Genomic DNA, 18,582 nt, shown 5'->3' with positions numbered 1-18,582 from the left:
ATTATTGGTATTGCTGTAAAACCTCCGCGACAGTGCATTCCTGCAATTATGAATGTTTAAAATTCTATACAGTTATATCGTGTGTGACTAGGAATTAACTGAGAAAAAATGCAGAGGTAGTACGAATTAAAAAAAAATAATAAATAAATATTTTAACCTGTACTTGAGTCTGGTACGAAACGTCAACAATCAAAATATATACTATAATTATATTTGTACTATATATTTTACTGTTCTAATATATTTTTTTTTTTTATAGAAAAATGAAAATTTGTGAACTAATATCGTCACAAAAAGGAAAAGATAAACTGAATGTTAATATTTATATAATTCATATCCTATATTTTATTTTATTTAATTCGTCGATAAATTGACCTGTCGACATTTAGTATTTGTCGATGTTTTAAACATCGACGTTTCACTGGCTCCCCATGTACCTATTACTAGGTAGGTGTTAGAACATCTATCCAAAACAATAAACCTTAATCTTTAAGTTAGAAAAAATAAGTAGATATTGTTCCTAAGAAAAAAACTATATAAAATATTAAAGACACGTAGATTTTACATTTTAAATATATTTTTATTGCAAAGAAATGTAATTTAAGGGGCTTCTCTACTTAAGCTCTTTTCCAGTCAGGTATAGTGTATTTGTTAATTATATATAAATAATAAATATTACATTTTATAAAAAATATAAATTATAATTATTATAATTCATATTATTGGAATAATGGAGTCTTGTACGCATATACATATACTTATTAATATAAAACGATAAACTTCATTTTTATTACTAAACAATTCCAGATTCCTTATATGTAATTAGTATAATTAGTTATTTCGTAGATATATTGGTATACACTAAACAGTATAATATGAGTTTAATTTAGGGGGAAAATGTACTATAAAAAATATATTCCTATAGATACTTCTTCTATTTATACAATGAAAAAAAAACATTTTTTTAATAAAACCTAATAACCGATTTATATTAATATTATATTGAATAAAAATATTTTTTTAAGATTAAAATTAGAAGCGAAAAAGATCACGTTAACTTTAATCTAGTCAAAACTGTAGACCTTTTGGACTATAAACATTTCTTGCAGAGTAGAGAATGCGATATAGGATCAATAAATATCAATAACTCTTTCTTAAGTTTGGAAATATTTTTAAAATCTGCGATCATTTTTAAAATCTATTGGAAATGAGCTTATTTAGTATTAAGTAAATTATTAAAAAAAAAACTAACTGTACTTAATTGAACAATATAAAAGGGAAGAAATATACTTATCGATATAAGTTTGTCAAATATATAGCGTAGATACTATAAAAAATATTAAACTACCTACTTAGTACCTAGGCTACCTAATTGTTTATAATAAAATACAATTTTAAAAATTTTAAAATCAACAATTTTAATTTTTGACCAATTTTGTATGATTTACAATAATTATGACTTTTTGACTTGAATGTGCTATTTTAAAATATATTTAATTAATAATCAATTAACTAGGTATTATATTGTTTTTGTTTAATTTAAAGCTATTTTAAAAATCGTTAAAATTTTCAAAAACTATACCTATTATGTTTTCATGATATAAGGAGTTATCCAAATCTAAACACTAAAATTTGCGATGGCGGAAAACAGAAAAGTCAATTTTGGTGAATAAATAGATCACATGTATTTTTATCATTCTGAAAATATTCGTGTCCGTAAAAGTTGATTTCAAATGTTTTAACAAAAATGACAATAAATGTCAAATAATGATAAAAAAAAATGTTGTTATAAGAATTAAGAATATAAATATAAGATACATTTTATAAACAACTTAAGAGAAATCTTGCATTAATTTGTCAAGGATATAAATTGAGCAAAAATTATCCATAGAAAAAAAATTATTAAAATCCATCAAAAATTTCAAACGTCTGGTTTAAAAAGGGTTAAAATATATTTAAAATTTTATTATTTATATAAAATAATAATATCAAATTTACAAGTTTTCAGAGTAATTTGTTTTCAAGTTAGGTACCTACACTAAAAAAAAACAAATAGATTTCGTCAAAAACTGGTTGCAATAAAATTTACACTTTTCTTATTATTTTTGTTTTTTTTTCCGATAATTTTGAAAAATACAAGGAATTATTCACTTTTGACCCCCCCCTCATCTCAACTAGATTTCATAAAATTATATATTAATAAAAACAATTTTGATTTTTGCTTCTTTTATTGCTATAATTTAAAAGGTTTCAATATTTATGTAATACTAAAATGTTGCATGAAACTATTCGATGATAGATGTGAATCTATCGGCTGTTATATAGTTAAACATTTATAATTAATGTGATTGCAGAGTGCAGACTGCAGGATATCGTCAGCACTCAGCTTTAAAGAATTTAATAAAATTGCCTAAGTACCTACGTGTATGTGAGTCGTATAAATCTGTGCAAAGTGATCATCGGTGTGTTGTGTGTGTGACTGTGTAAAAAAAATAGCAGAACGCAACAACATGCTCAAGCAACTACGTTCGTCACGCACGTGAACGAGTGAACGTTAATTCCGTACAAAATAATGAATACTTATTAATTGTACTATAATATTATCATTATGTTACTTTTTGTCAATCCTAGCGTCCTACTGATAGGTGATAGACCTAATAATTCGATACAACTTCTAACAACTGATTTGATATGGTTAATACTTAATGAATCTACTTGAAAGCGACTAGGCCATATTATTTTAAGATTTTTAATTTCGATTTCAAATAATCAGACAACAATAAAAATGTGTAAGATTTCTAAATTTCTATTATTCTATTGAATAATAATTAGCTATTTAGCTAACATAAGTTTTAAATGTTTTATATTTTATGTTAATTTATAATTTTACTATAATTTATGTATAATTTTATTTTATGTGGAATTTAAAAAAAAATTTAGCGAATACCACAAATAATATTTTTAATTTAGATACTTTGGAGTAAAATAACAATTTAGTTTTTTGTTATTTTTCGTTAAGTATTGACTGTAGAAATTTGAAACATTCCACTGTTACTTATTAAAATTATCATTTTAGATTTTAAGCGATACAATAAATGTAATGATTTTACAATGGGTTTTTCTTAAAGTTTTCATTGTCTTTTGAGACAATACGACTAATAAGAGTACAAATGCTTTAATTTTTAACTTTGTGGATTGTTTAGATAGCAAATTAGATTCAGTTTGGTACTTTAGACTTTTAAAGGGTCAAAAGAAAAAAAAATGTTCAAAATAATATCTTTCCTTAATAATGCAACAAAAAAAATTAGAAAAAACGGAAAACTACGGTAAACCAGTTTTTGACGAAATGTTTACATACCAACATACCTATCTTTATTTTGTTATAATTTAAAAACGAATAACTGTAGAAACTTGAAATTTTCACCAATTAACGTTTATATTATTATTCTTTAATTTTCAAAATATTTTCTCTTTTTGTGTTTTAAAAATGTTCGATTATTTTTAGTTGTTTTTTCGTTTGAAACACCATGATACAATGAAAATCATTAGTATAATTATTTATTAAAGATCATTTAAAGTTATAAGTTATTTACTACTTATTTATAAATTATTATTACACGCTCTGAAATGATATCATTAAAACCATGTATTTACTATCCTATCAGAACACAAAATTCTAAATTCGTATATATTTTTTTTAACAACACTTATTTTTCTTTGTTTTTTAATAAAAAAAAATTATAAATATCAACAATTTAATTTATAGAAATTATAATGAGTCAATTGTACTTCAATGACGCTATATATTTTGAACTTATCGATATTATGACTGTGGCATTTTAATCCATTGATATTTTCATTCTCAATGTTTTGTACCACATCCATTTTATAGTTCACATCAAGTGATGTATAAAAATTACATAAGATTTTTCTAATAAAAGATACTAAAATATAGTCGCGTTTTGCAACTCATTAAAATGTTTAATTTTAAATGTATAGTTATAAAATAATTGTTTAGATAATTTTCAACATTAGCTATTTAAATCAATTTACATTTTAGATTACTTTTAATAATATAATAAAAATAAAACCACAAATTGTTTTATTTATCAATAACTACCTGTAAGTTAGTTAAAATATATTTGATATCATTGTGTTTTTAGGGCCTGATTTAATAAAATTAGGGCCAAGTGAACAATTTTTTTTGCCCTCAAGTTAAAAAAATGTTCTAGAAAAATTCTACATAGAAAGGGGGGGGGGGAAATGTTAATAATAAAAAAAATATTTATATGTTAAAAGTGGTAAATACCAAAATACCTATCTCAAAACTCATAAAATATTTATATATTATTTCATGTACTATAAATACAATTTTATTACTCAACTTAGTTACTTGGTCTAGTAAATTAAGGACAATGAAAAGGCAATACTAATTAAATAACATAACAAAATTATACTATATAAAAATATTAAAAATACTTAAGGATTTTATTACATAAATTTAAATTAAAATGGTTAATTTTCAGTCTTCCATAAAATTATAAAAATGGAAAATAACTTATTAATTTAACAATTTATTTTATATAATTAAAATTAAATAAAAAATGACCAATTTCTATAATTTCTATCCTTATAACATTTTATCATAAAAGAGTTTAAATTAGTTATTAGGTATCAAATATTTCTGATGTTCAAACAATTTTCTATTATTATTATTTTAATATTTTGTGATGGTAACTTATTAGCACTGGGGTATCGAATGACAAAAATAACCAAAATTTAACTGATAATTTAATGATAAGAATATACTAAAGTTTGAACATTGACAGTTAGTATTACATTTTAGAAAATACATTTTTGTGGAATTAATTTAAAAAAAATAATTTTCTACAGAGTCCGGGGGCACCCCAGAAATTGGGGGCCAAGTGCCAATCTGCACTTGCATAAATCAGAATCTGTGTGTTTTAAAAAGTTTTGATAAATTCAAGTTAAACAATGAAAAAATGAAGTTTTAATCTTAATCAGATTTCACACACATACAAATTTGTTTTTACAGTTTTTATTACATCTATGGAAAGATTTTTTTAAATAATTAATAGGTCTTAATTACTATGTTCCATAAATATAGAAAATCACAACTCTATTTCTTAAAACTAATATAAATTTTATCAGTTATATCCTATATTCTATTGGATCAATTATTTTATTGTTGCAAAAAAAAAAAATCAATTTTAATAGGTTTAAAGAAATCAATATAGATGCAATCAGTTTTAGTGATCTGTCTAAAATGAAGTTACAAGGCAGATTATTATGATCGAACACTTAACATGAATAAAAGTACTAGAAAAAAATGTAATTAATGGAAGAAAAAACTATAATATTTTAACTTATAAGTGAACTATAATTGGTGTCTAACAGCTCTAACTCGAGAACAATTTAAGATTTTGCATACATTAAATTTATTCAATTCTTTATTTTATAGGTATCATTTTTTCAATAATTTTTATATTTTATTATCATAAAATTTGAAAACTAAATACCATTTCTAATGATTATACCAATAAAAAATAACAAAATAAATTGTCATAATTATTTTAATTTTATTAGTTAGGCTAAATAATTCAAATTTGGCTATAGTTGACATTTCTTTATAAAACAAGTTTAACTTGTTAAATATTTAAATTGGAATTAATTAATTAATTTTTTAACAATTTTTTAAGAAGGGAATTTGTCTAAAATATGCTATATAAATTATGAATATGATTAATAAATTAATAATAATACTTATATTTTAAAAAAAGGGATCAAGTAGATACTATTCTGCTGTACATAAGGTGTCAAACAGGTAACTTTTATGGATATGTCAAATTTAAATTCAATGATATATCATACGAAAAATGATTCCGAGCATAGACCGTCTGTCAGCCTATATCACACATGAGTATATTTCATGCTATGTTTTTTTGATATGGCTATTGTTATTTGTTTTAATTTTAGTATTACTATAGTTTAATATATTTTTTTCCAAAAATATTGCATTTGTTATACTATTAGTATTTAATTATTAAAATGGTATATAGTTATAGCCAATTATAGATACCATATTATTTCAACTTCAATAACTTTAAATTTAATACAAACTTTCTGTAAATACAGCAAAACAGCAAAAAGAGGTTCATATTATAAACAAATAATATGATTTAAAATAAATCAAAAATAACATTGTGTATAGTAAAATCCATAATAATAAAATATACATAGGTTTAAGCCTGCACGAATAATGTTTTTGATTTATTAATCATATATATTATATGAATATTCATCATTTAAAAATGTAATTTTATCAAAATTCTAATTTAAAATAACTATAATATTTATTCAATTATATAATTATTTCAAGTTTCTATGGTTATTAGTTTCATTGTTTTCACTAATTGTTTTTGAATCGCAACAAATAACAAAAATTGTTTGGGGAGAAGAATTTATTGCAAAAAATTAATTTTAATTTTTTTAATATAGGTTAAAAACATAAATAATCTTTTATCAAATTTTCAAATCTAATGTAAAAATAGAAATATTTTATAAGTGCAAAATAATGTGTACATTTTTGAGATTTTGACAAATTTTACTACAATTATATTATGACTTTAAAATCTTTAAATTTTCTTAAATTTTCTTAATACTTCATCATAGTTTATAAAATCAAGTTTAGCGTAAAAATTCCTATTTTCCTTAATTTTTTGTTTGTTTTCCCAATTATAAAAAAAAACACTGGGAATTAGAAAATTATTATTACTTACTTAAAAATAATTTTTAATACACCATGATATTGATCAATGAAGTTTGTCTGCTTATGAGTTATATAAAGGTATTTATTTTCTGTTGAAGTATTTCTCTACTTCATGTATAGAATGTGCTATTGTGTTCTAGCTGTATAATATATATATATTTAATATTTAAATTTGCAACCAAATAAATAAGTTGAGTAAAAATATATTTAAATTTAAATTACACTTTAATATATTATTTTATATAGTTAAATATGCATTATTTACCCATCTGCAGACGTATATTGTAAATGTATAGGTAGTTAGAAAGGTCAGGGGAAACCAAGCTTGTTCCAGTAGTATTTAATTTCAAAAATTTATTTAGTTTGAATCAACCTATTTTGAATTTTATTTATATTTATAATTAAATTAAAGTTATTCAGTAAGTTCATAGGATTATAGGATAAGATAAATGAATATCATATGCAAAGAATTTGTTTTTGTTATAATAAGTATAAAAATATTTATTATTTAATTTGATTATAAGTAAATAGTTTATCGTATAAAATTTCATGTTGATAAATGATAATGAATCATAACAATCATATCAATGCATGGTAAAAATAAAATTACAATTTAAATAGTTGATTTTGACATTACACATTTATATGTTCAAATGTATTCATATAATTTAGGCTTATAATCAATAACATTTTAAGTAACTTGCAAAGGATCAATAAAGAATAAAAAATTAAAATGTATTATTTTAAAATTAAAGAATTCACATTTATGCACAGTTTTATTTATAAATGTCCTTTTCAATTGAAATTATTTAAATAATACTATGTACTAAAATTTCTAGTACATTCAATATTTAATAGATTCATTGAGGCAAGACTACTTCTTCAAGTAGGTATATTATTATATAATATTAAAATTTGAACACAATATACCTAATCAATTTGATAAATAATCAAATTTAGTATTTACAAAATAGTAATATTCAGTCTTAAAATTGTCATTTGTTTGGTTTTAAAAGACTTGTTTCTAGTATTTATATAGCAATTGAATATATATCACTTATTCTTGTTTTTTATTTTATCTGGTTTCTTAACTTTTAAGTTTTTTACTCTTCTTAGTTTTAAAAACTATACTTCTTTTAGCATTATTTTTTGTTACATTTTCGATTTCTAATTTTTCTGGTGTATAAGTAAATATTGTAGTCTTCTCTTTATTTTTTTTTATCTTGTAATACTGGTTTTAGATATGGTTTGATATATTCTGGTGATATAATTGAAGTTGATGGTTGTAGGTCATTAATGGGAGTAGATGGATGAGTTGAATTTTTTTTTGGTCTTAAAATATGAGGAGTAATAAAAATATGATTCTTTGGTTCTTTAATAATATTATTTTTTATCTCATTAATTACATAATTTATTGGTTCTTCAATGATACTATTTTTTGTCTCATTAGTTACATAATTTATTGGTTCTTCAATGTTGTTATTTTTTGATTCTGTAGTTATATAATTTATTGGTTCTTCAATGATTCTATTTTTTGTCTCTTTAGTTACATAATTTATTGGTTCTTCGCTAATATAATACTTTGTCTCTTTAGTTACATAATTTATTGGTTCTTTAATGATTCTATTTCTTGTCTCTTTAGTTACATAATTTATTGATTCTTCATCAACATTATCTATTACCATATTGTTGATATCTTCTGTAACTGCTGGTGTAACTATATCCTTAGCAAATGCTTCTCGGTTTAAAGGCCAAATTCCTGACATAAAAAATCCGTCAATAATATTTCTAGGTATAGCAGCATTAATGAATGCACTAGTTGACACTGAAGGCACAATGTGTGATTCTAATTTTTTTCCAGGGTTATTTTCTAGCCAGTCTGACATATATTGATTCAAAAATTGATTAAATGGTTTATATATAGACCTGTTCAATGGCTGGAATTTATGAGAATAGTGAGGTGGAAATGATAATAGTAAAATTCCAGATTCCTTGCAAAAATCAATCACTGGTAAATATAAATGAGATTCATGGCTGTCTAGTAAAATAAGAACTTTTTTATCAACTGAAGGTTTGACATACATGGCAAATTGTTTCAAAACCTTCAAAAATTCAACTCCTTGTATAAAGTTAAAATTATTAGCAGCTTTAGAAAATATATACATGGGAGGAATAAAATTACCTGTAGCATTTATAGCTAAACACATGGTAATTGTGTTATCTTTACTATGCACTTTAACATGTTTATTACCTTGTGATGCAACTATTTTTTTAGTATTTTGGACAAATGTAACCCTTATTTCATCTAAATTGTAAATATCATGTGCTTGCAATTTGTACTTTAATAAAATTGATTCATATTTATCCATAAAATGTTTCACATTTGCCGGGTTGAAATGTATTGCCCTTGATATATTGTTTGTTTTTGGGAGACAAATGGATACTGATGGATTTCTTTTTAAAAAGTCTGTAATCCAATCAGGACCTGCTTCATTATTATGTTTCCAACTTTTTGTTACTGTTAAATCAAGTTTGACTGCAAATTCATAAGCAAGTTTTCGAATATTTTTCAAATTTAAACCAAAATACATATCAGCAGAAATTTGTACGTATTCTGCAAATTGTTTTTCTTGAAAGTCATTAAATATTTTATTATGCGATCGGTAACCTATTGCTGGTAAACAACCACCTGTTTCCCTGTGGAGTTTATATTTTTTTATGTACCTGTTTAAACTCACATGACAAATATTAAATTGCTTAGCTACAGATCGTTCAGACATATGCTCATCCAAACATAGTAATGCTGCTTTTTGCATTGTGCTCTCTGATGTAGTACCTCTATTTGTAGCTTTCACACGGTTACGGGGCATCTTGTCAGCTATAGTCAGATAACAAATTAATAAATGTAAATTAATGTAATAGAAATATCAATAAATTATTATATTACATACCAAGGTGGATGTATCCACTTTGTTACGTACGTAATATAATCTTAAACGATATTTATAGAACTTTCTTGATTTCTTTTGAAAACGATAAACTTACTTAAACATTAACTATATAGACCTTATACTAAGGCACTGTCGAGATTTTTATAGGGCTCTACTTATACTAGTATACAATTGGCGGGGAAAAAAAATATTCAAAAAGGTTCATCCATCAACATCAATACTATTACTGTTTATTATTTCATATTAAAAAACGCGGTGAAGCTTAACTGATAACAGTCAATGACTAAACATATCGAAGTATTGAGTACAATGTTGTACAAATGACACTTCGGTACAAAATACATGTACACACGCAGTACGCACGGCGCATATCGATTCGTGACGTTTCGTTTGTGAGAAGTTTAATACATACTATAGAAAACGAATGAAATTACTAAATAATATATATTATGTGCAATATGCCAATATGTCAATATACTTACCATGAAGGTAGGATAATTGTTCAATTATCATTCAGATCGACCCGACCATGTGAGTTTGATATTGAAAACGAATTTAAACGTCGTATTATGCTAACTTTGGATCATTTAAGCAACTTTTTCCATTTATTAATCTGAAGAATAAACAATTTTAAAAATCCACATAAAAAAAGAAGTTATTTCAGTAAAAAATCAGTTACCCAATCAGTAAGTACCTAATAATAAAAATAAATAAATAATAGTAATTAATCAGTCATAGTTATTTAAATTTTAAAATAAAATATTTAAAATTACATCAGAATTAAATATTTAACCAATCACCAATTTTATTTTTAAACCAGGTCTTAATGACCAGTGTTAGCGTTATTAATATGAATCTTTTTATAGAAATAAAAAAAATATTTAACCAACTCTAAATTAGGTATTGACAACTGGCGTACTCCGAATACCTGGCACCTGCTTAATTAATGCGGTATTAAACGGTATAAGTTAGACACCTACCTATTTAAATTTAATTCAAGTTAATAAAATAGAAAATTCTGAAGACAAAATATACTTGGACTATTGTGTATGATTACTATAATTGACAATTGTATAATAATTATACATTATAATATTATTAATTATTATGGACTATGCTACTATAATCACTGTGGTGTTATTGTAAGTAGTACCTTTGTACTATAGATAGCTGACTAATGAGGGACTAAATGACCGAGGAAATAGTTTACTTAGCGCCTAAATTGTTGTATACATGCAACAGTAGTAGTTGATAACAAATTCGTGATAACTAAATCAGAATATTTCGAAAATAATAACTATAGCTATTAACTAGTAAATATTTAACTAATAACTATTGCATTGTTTTCAATTGATGAGGTATGTTTTATTAATTATTCCATTCCAATAAATATTTTATTGTCTAAACTAAAATAATTGCAAGTTAAAATCTATAACAGTTTATCGCTTCCATGTTGTTACTAGCCTAGGGCAATAAACAAAATGAGCAGTTTTCGATTTAAAAATTGTGGTAAGTTTTTTATTTATTATTTAGCTACATAAATTCCAATTTGTTCTCTGAATAAATAAATGTTAATGAATTTTATTCAAATTTCAATAACATTTAGTCTGTAATTATTTTTTTTCTTATACATTTTTATTCAAAACATCACAGAATATTATATCAATGTTTTTTAATACATTGTATGAAGGATAATCACAAAATAAATTGCATTGTGTCATAGCTCAAAAAGAAATCCAATAATAAATTTTATTTAAACTTGAAAGTTTGCATTATTTTCTTTTTGATTAAAGAAACTTATACTTTGTGTTCCTCTGTTTGAATTTAGAAATTTCTTGTTCAAAAAAACTCCACTAGAGTTTATGACCTAAGTTTCTAATGGTAGCTATGACTTAATCGTCTGAGTTATCGCTCCTTCGAAAGTTCAGTTTTTATGTGGCTAAACACGCAGTCATATGGAGTCCAATCATTGCTATAATAAAAATGCTCCTAAAATTTTTTCTTGAAAATATTTAAGAAGAGGTTTTTTGTGACTTAAGTTAGCTGAATAAGGCATTGCGTTTGTTTGAAAAACCACAATTTTCAATTTTCTAGAAAATAATTTCTTTATCGCCTTCTAAATTTCAGAATTTTTAAACATAAAAATCTAATCATTGGATGAATTTCAATGCTATAAGTTATGACATAGTAGCAGTAATGATTACTTATATCATAATTTAAGTAGTTTTTTCATATAGTACTTTGAAAGAAAAGTTTAAAAAGTATTATCATAAAATTTGATCAAAATATCTTTAATATTCTTTGACTGTTGTCCAAATTAATGAATACTATTTATTTTTATATTACAAATGTTTATTTTAGATGAAAAACCAGGATATGGAGAAGAGGATTCCAATTTTGAGTCTGCTATATCCTCTTCATTTGTTTATAATCCATATATGTCATTGGATTTACAAAGCCAAAGAAATAAATTACCTATAACCAAATATCGTAACGAAGTTTTATATCTTTGTGAAAAGTTTCAGACATTAATATTAGTTGGATCTACTGGTAGTGGAAAAAGTACTCAAGTGTCTCAAGTATGTTTAATTTTATTTATTTTAATAATTAAATGTTATTTTTCTTGTTCATTAATAATTAATAATATTTTTTTAAATAATTACAAATTTACACCAAATATTGACTTTTTTAAATACATATCTTTTCCAAATGTATACTAAGAGCTCTAGTTACTCTATTCTTTCTGTGAGTAATTCTTTTTCATGAATTTATTTATGAACTATATTATTTATTTATTGTTAATTACAATGGTAAAAAGTTTTCACTATAGTTTGTCAATATAAATTTACAGATGCTTTTAGATAGTGGTTTATGCCAAAATGACAAATCAATTGTTATTACTGAGCCCAGAAAAATAAGTGCCATAACATTAGCTACTCGAGTAGCTCAAGAACAAAAAACAAACCTAGGTCAACTAGTAGGTTATTCAGTTAGATTTGATAACTGTTGTCAACCAAGTACAAAAATTAAAGTTAGTAATTAAAAATTATTTAAATTTTGTTTATATGTTCTAACACAAGTTATTTTATAAATAGTATATCACTGAAGGTATTCTTTTGAATGAAATGATGAGCAATCCTTTATTAGTAAATTATTCTGTAATAATATTAGATGAAATACATGAAAGAAGTTTGATGACTGATATTTTAATGGGACTAATTAAAAAAGTTTTGAAAGTTTGTATTTTATTTTTATTTTTTTAAATTGTATTTATGTATTATTTTTAATGCATTTTTTTAAAAAATTATTTTTAGAAACGACCAACTTTAAGACTGATAATATTATCTGCTACTTTGGATTCCTCACAACTTAAATCATATTTTAATTTAAACCAAAGCAATGACCCTTGTAATGATACTGCTACTGTTTTGGGTATTGAAGGAAGATCCTATCCTACAAAAATCTATTATTTAAAAGGTGAAATTTTTTAATGTATATAACTTAATTCGGTATTCAATAAATAATATATTTTTCTTAGATCCTACACCAAATTATGTAGAGGAATCAATTAATACAGTATTGAAAATTCAACAAAGTGGTGTATCAGGTGACATTCTGGTGTTTTTAACAGGAAAAGAAGAAATAATGCAAGCAGTTAATACTTTGGATGATTACAACATTAAAAATGCTAATGAAAAGTACCAATTAATTTTTACTTTCATTACTATATTTACCCTAAAAATGTATAAATTTATTAATATTTTAAATTTACTGTTCAAATAATTAAATGAATCTGTGCAATACTTTAATTTAATTGAATGTTTTTCTGTGGGCAACTAATTAATGTAATATGGGTGATTAAAAACAAGTGCCATACTTTTATTATTATTATTATTATTATTAGGCGATAACTATTCATTTTAATTATATAATATATTTACAATAATTTATTTTAAAAATAAGTATATATTTATTAACTATATGATATATAAATCAATAAGCATGTTTAGTTGTATCAAATTTTTGCTGTTATATACTATACATTGCATGAGTAAATTCATTTAATGGTTAAATGAAATGTAATGGATCAATCACGGTCCATTAAATCATATTTAAAGACCATTAGCTTACTTGATTCATTCAGTGTCTAATAATTGTTTATGCAACTCGGTATTGTAAAGTTTAATATAATAGGCTATAGTTATAATATAACATGTTGTATTAATTTTAAATAAAAATGTTTGTTAGATTACTTTAAAAGGTTAGAAACATAGAACAAATATATTAAAATTCTAATAAGAAATATGATTGAAGATATTACTAAAAAATATATAAATTATTAATTAATACTCAGTTAATTTTATATTTAAAATTATTTTAGTAACCAAGTTAAACTAATTAAATTTTTTTTTCTGTACTACTATATTATATTCTAATTATTATATTATTTTTTGATGTTTAATGTTTCATTTTTTACAGAATAAAACTTCTTCCTGTACCTATGCATGGTACATTAACTAATGACGAACAACTCAAAGCCTTTCGTCCAGCACCTAGAGGATACAGAAAAGTAGTTTTTTCAACTAATATTGCAGAGACGTCAGTTACGATTTCTGGAATTGTTCATGGTAATTTCAACTTTTTAAATAAATCAAAAAGAATACAATAATAATAAATAATCAAATAACTATATAATATAATAGTATACATTTGACCTTGATAAACCAGTTTTAAAAAATCTTCCTGTAAGGTAATTAAATTTAACAAATAGAAATGAAATAGAAAGAAATTAAAATTGTTGATGTATACATTTTCGATAAATATTTATTAATTAAAAAATTATTTTAAAGAAAATTAAAGAATAATTTGAATGTATTTATTTTTATAAGTTATATGAATATATTACATTGGTATATTGTTATTTTTCTTTATATTAAATCATAACATGGTAAATATTTTTTTTTGAAAATTTCATGTAACGTTTTATAATTTACTGGGAATAATCAATATTTATCAAAAATGTTACTATTAAGAGGACCTCAACATAATATTTTTTTTCTCAGACTTGTGTGCATAATAAAATTGAGGGTTTGACATGTAGTTTTTACATTATATTATTATTTTATTAAACTAAAAAAAAAAAAAAAAAAAAATGTAAATGTTATTATTATTATTTATTTATTTTAATTGTTTTAAATTGATATGTCAAAACTTCAATAATATTATTCTATAAAATTATTGTAATAATATGTATTCTAAGATTACTCTTAAACATAAAACAATAATTTTGTGTGAATAAATTTTGTGTTAAGTAGTGTGTATGTCTAAAATAAAAAAAAATAGCATAATTGTAGAATTTTGTATTAATGTATTGTAATAAGAAAATATTGTATAAAACAATTTATCATAAATTAATATTTTTGTTAGGTTAAAATTCAAATATATTTAGCTAATAAAGAACATAAAACTGATTGATTATAGAAATCAAGAGATTTAACAAAACAAAAAATTTCTTAAACTTCAGAAATAAGTAAAAATTACATTTTATTACTAAATAAATATAATAGAAACAAATTATTATCAATGAATCTTCTCAAATTTAAAAATATATATTTATACATACATAAATGTTATTAACTCTTAATTTTTAAGCACTTAACTTAGATTATCAAATTTAATAATGTATTATTAAACATGGTATTTTTGCCAGATTCATTATTACTTGTCCAAAATTATGTAACTTTATTTTTTATTTTTTAATTGATAAATAATAATATATAGAATGTCTTATGTAATATTCTAAAAATATTATTTGAAAATCCAGAGATTCCTATAGTATAATTTATTGTCAAACTAATATTTATAAATAATCCATGTTACTTAGTACAATTTATATAAAGTTGCATATTATCACATTTTAATCTTAATTAATAAAATATTTTCACTATAAATATTATGTTATATTTATTATACCAGCAGTGGTAAATAAAATGAAAATGTGTATAATTATTATTGTTAATGTCACTAATTTTACCAATATCTTATTTTATAGTTATTGACTGCGGATTTGTTAAACTAAAATGGTTTAATTCTAAGTTTGGTGCTGATTCATTAATTGCTGTTCCTATATCCAAAGCATCAGCAGTCCAAAGGGCTGGCCGTGCAGGAAGAGAACGACCTGGTAAAGTTTATAGGTACATGGTAATTTTTAATACTTAGACAGTAAATGCTTTGTCACTTAATTAGTTATTTTCACTCAATTATTTAATTAATTTTCAGATTATACACAAAAGAATCATATCAAAATTTGATAAATGCTACTCCTCCGGAAATGATGAGATCTGATTTAACTGATGTAACTTTGCAACTTAAAGCCATATATATTAATAATGTTTTAAGATTTCCTTTCCTTAGTCCACCTCCGGCTAAAAATCTCCTATATGCTATGGAGATGTTAAAAGCTTTAGAAGCTATTGACGAACAAGGAAATCTTACAAATTCATTTGGTACTATTATGGCTGAATTACCATTACCAGCTAAACATTCAAGAATATTATTGAAGTCTGGTGAAATGGGTTGTTCTTCAGAAATTGTGTCTATATTGGCTATGCTTCAACTTCAAGATGCATTTGTACGTCCAAAGTATGGAGCTACAATACAAAAAGCTAAAATACAACATAGAAATTTTGAAGTCGCTGAAGGAGATCTACTTACTTTATTAAATGTTTACAACGGATTTGAAAAAAATCTATTCAGTCAACAATGGTGTCATCGATTTTTTATAAATTATAATGAATTATGCAAAGCACGTAAAATCCGTTCACATTTAATAGATTTAATGAGGTCATCAAAAATTCCACTTAAATCTTGTAAAGGTGAATAAACATTTTTAAAATCAAATTTCTATAAAAAATAAAAAAATTTTTTTTTTAATATACAGGCAATACAAGAACTATTGTAAAGAGCATTGCATCGGGACTTTTCAAAAATGCTGCTTATTTACATTATACGGGAGTATATAGATCGGTTGGCCTTGACGAAGATCTTTATTTTCATCCAAAATCTGTTCTGAATTATGTGAATCAACCACAATGGTAACGTATAAATCATATTGAAGTTTTGAAAAAAAAATTTTAATTAATGTTTAAAGAGTTATACATCACCAAAAATTGATTAATATTTTTAGTAGAAATAATAAATGTTGGTTAGATTGTATAGATACAACTTTTATTTATTTCTTAAATTTGACATAAAAAATTGAAAATTTCTTTGTGATACCATTATTCTATGTCATATATTTCCTTTATTTAAATTATTGAATTACACCGATTTTTAAAAAGCATTCCATTTCAATAGTATTTAAATAAGTTTAAATTATATTTATTATAATCATTGGAAAATATTATATACTCTTGAGTACAATTATTTTGTTAATTTACTAATCAAGTATTATTACATCATAAATAACTAATAAGTACTCACAAAATTCCCTAAACTAGAACATTGCCATTTTTAATACGGATTTTCATACACATTGTACCAATTAATGTTTAACTATTGTGCATGAGCTATTATTTTTGTTTTAATTTTCTATCAAATGATTTTTAGCTAGTAGTTGTGATAACTTAAAATTATTTCATATTATATTTAAATAAATAAAAATAAAATTTTTTATGAAACCTAAATTGTTTAAAAAAATTTTATTTTCAACCATATTTAAGTGTTAAAATTGTGTATTTTATTAAAACTTTGTTGTATGACATTCATATTTTGTTTAAAGTTTATCTTCAGTTATGTTAATAATTATTATTTTTGTGTTTTTTTAGGGTCCTGTATGATGAACTTCTGGAAACTACAAAAACATACATAAAAAATTTGGTTGAAATAACACCGTCGCTGTTATTAGAAGTAGCTCCTCATTATTTTTCTACGCCAACATTATAAAAAAGTATTATTTCATAATGTTTACATTTTCACTTGTTAATAGATTATTTTGTGTCATTTAAATTTTTAATCCATTTTCTTTTATTATACCATTATTGTAAATATATCTAATGTTCTTTCATTATTTAATTATTAATATAATAAATTATATGAAATAAAAAATTATTTATTTATTATTAATTTTTTTATCATCATACATTTTTAATAATCTTAATTTAATTTAATTAATTTGTTTTACTTTAGTTTGTCACATGTAATTACTATTGTACGTATTACCATGAACTAAAAAGATTTTTTTATTTCATGGTATTAACCAATGCTAAATCAGTTAGCAAATACTCCAGTTGTGAATTAATCATCTATAGATATTTACTATTTGCATGAATACATATACCTGTATGCTCTAAGTAAAGAATACGACAGTCAACCATACAACTAAATGAGTTATAAGTTACTTCGTTACTTGAACTTTTTGCAGTAGGTAGGTAACGCAGTACAGTAAAATGTAAAGTACGAACTACACGCTTTAGAGCATTAAAAAAAATATATATATATATTATGAACATTGATTAATCAAATTTTAAGGTTTTAGTTAGACAGGTGCACTGATTCATGGGACATAGATGCATAATATTATAATACTACTAGTCCACTACATCATTATTATTATGTCTATTATTAAAAAATAAAAATAAAAATAATATTAATTCCATTTCAAAATAATATGATAACAACGTATAGAGCGATATGAGAAAATACAAAACGTTTTGTATAGATATGCTGCTGAAAAACTTGTTATATTTAAATAATTATACAGGCCGCCCCACATCACATATGTGGCCCTGGTGCAGAACTAAACTCGGGCCCCTCTTTAACCCTTTAGAGGGCAATGGAAAA

The 18,582-nt window shown here is 23.2% G+C and overlaps 2 protein-coding genes across 4 annotated transcripts; one reads left to right on the top strand and one right to left on the bottom strand.

Annotated features, from left to right (window-relative positions):
• Positions 1-7,782: 7,782 nt before the first annotated feature.
• On the bottom strand, positions 7,783-10,410 carry LOC113557490. 3 transcript variants are annotated; one of them, XM_026963039.1, is made up of 2 exons: positions 10,224-10,410; positions 7,783-9,668 (listed from the first exon to the last, which is right to left on the bottom strand). In XM_026963039.1, the coding sequence occupies exons 1-2, from the start codon at positions 10,252-10,254 to the stop codon at positions 7,999-8,001; spliced, it is 1,701 nt and encodes a 566-aa protein (XP_026818840.1). In that variant the 5' UTR covers positions 10,255-10,410; the 3' UTR covers positions 7,783-7,998. The 3 variants fall into 3 exon arrangements, with proteins under 3 accessions (XP_026818840.1, XP_026818841.1, XP_026818842.1); XM_026963040.1 differs by lacking the exon at positions 10,224-10,410 and adding an exon at positions 9,742-9,942; XM_026963041.1 differs by lacking the exon at positions 10,224-10,410 and adding an exon at positions 9,836-9,937.
• Positions 10,411-11,075: 665 nt separating this feature from the next.
• LOC113556479 (probable ATP-dependent RNA helicase DHX35) lies at positions 11,076-17,769 on the top strand. The gene is made up of 12 exons (XM_026961445.1): positions 11,076-11,099; positions 11,205-11,250; positions 12,103-12,320; positions 12,593-12,772; positions 12,837-12,977; positions 13,056-13,218; positions 13,280-13,439; positions 14,221-14,369; positions 15,794-15,935; positions 16,021-16,616; positions 16,682-16,835; positions 17,568-17,769. Exons 2-12 carry the CDS (start codon positions 11,223-11,225, stop codon positions 17,683-17,685), a joined length of 2,049 nt encoding a protein of 682 aa, XP_026817246.1. The 5' UTR covers positions 11,076-11,099; positions 11,205-11,222; the 3' UTR covers positions 17,686-17,769.
• The last annotated feature ends 813 nt before the right edge of the window (positions 17,770-18,582 follow it).

This window comes from Rhopalosiphum maidis, chromosome 3, assembly GCF_003676215.2.
Source record: "Rhopalosiphum maidis isolate BTI-1 chromosome 3, ASM367621v3, whole genome shotgun sequence".
In the NCBI taxonomy this organism is placed as follows: Eukaryota; Metazoa; Arthropoda; class Insecta; order Hemiptera; family Aphididae; genus Rhopalosiphum; species Rhopalosiphum maidis.
The sequence above is the reverse complement of the archived record's forward strand: the minus strand, read 5'-3'. Positions and strand labels throughout refer to the sequence as shown.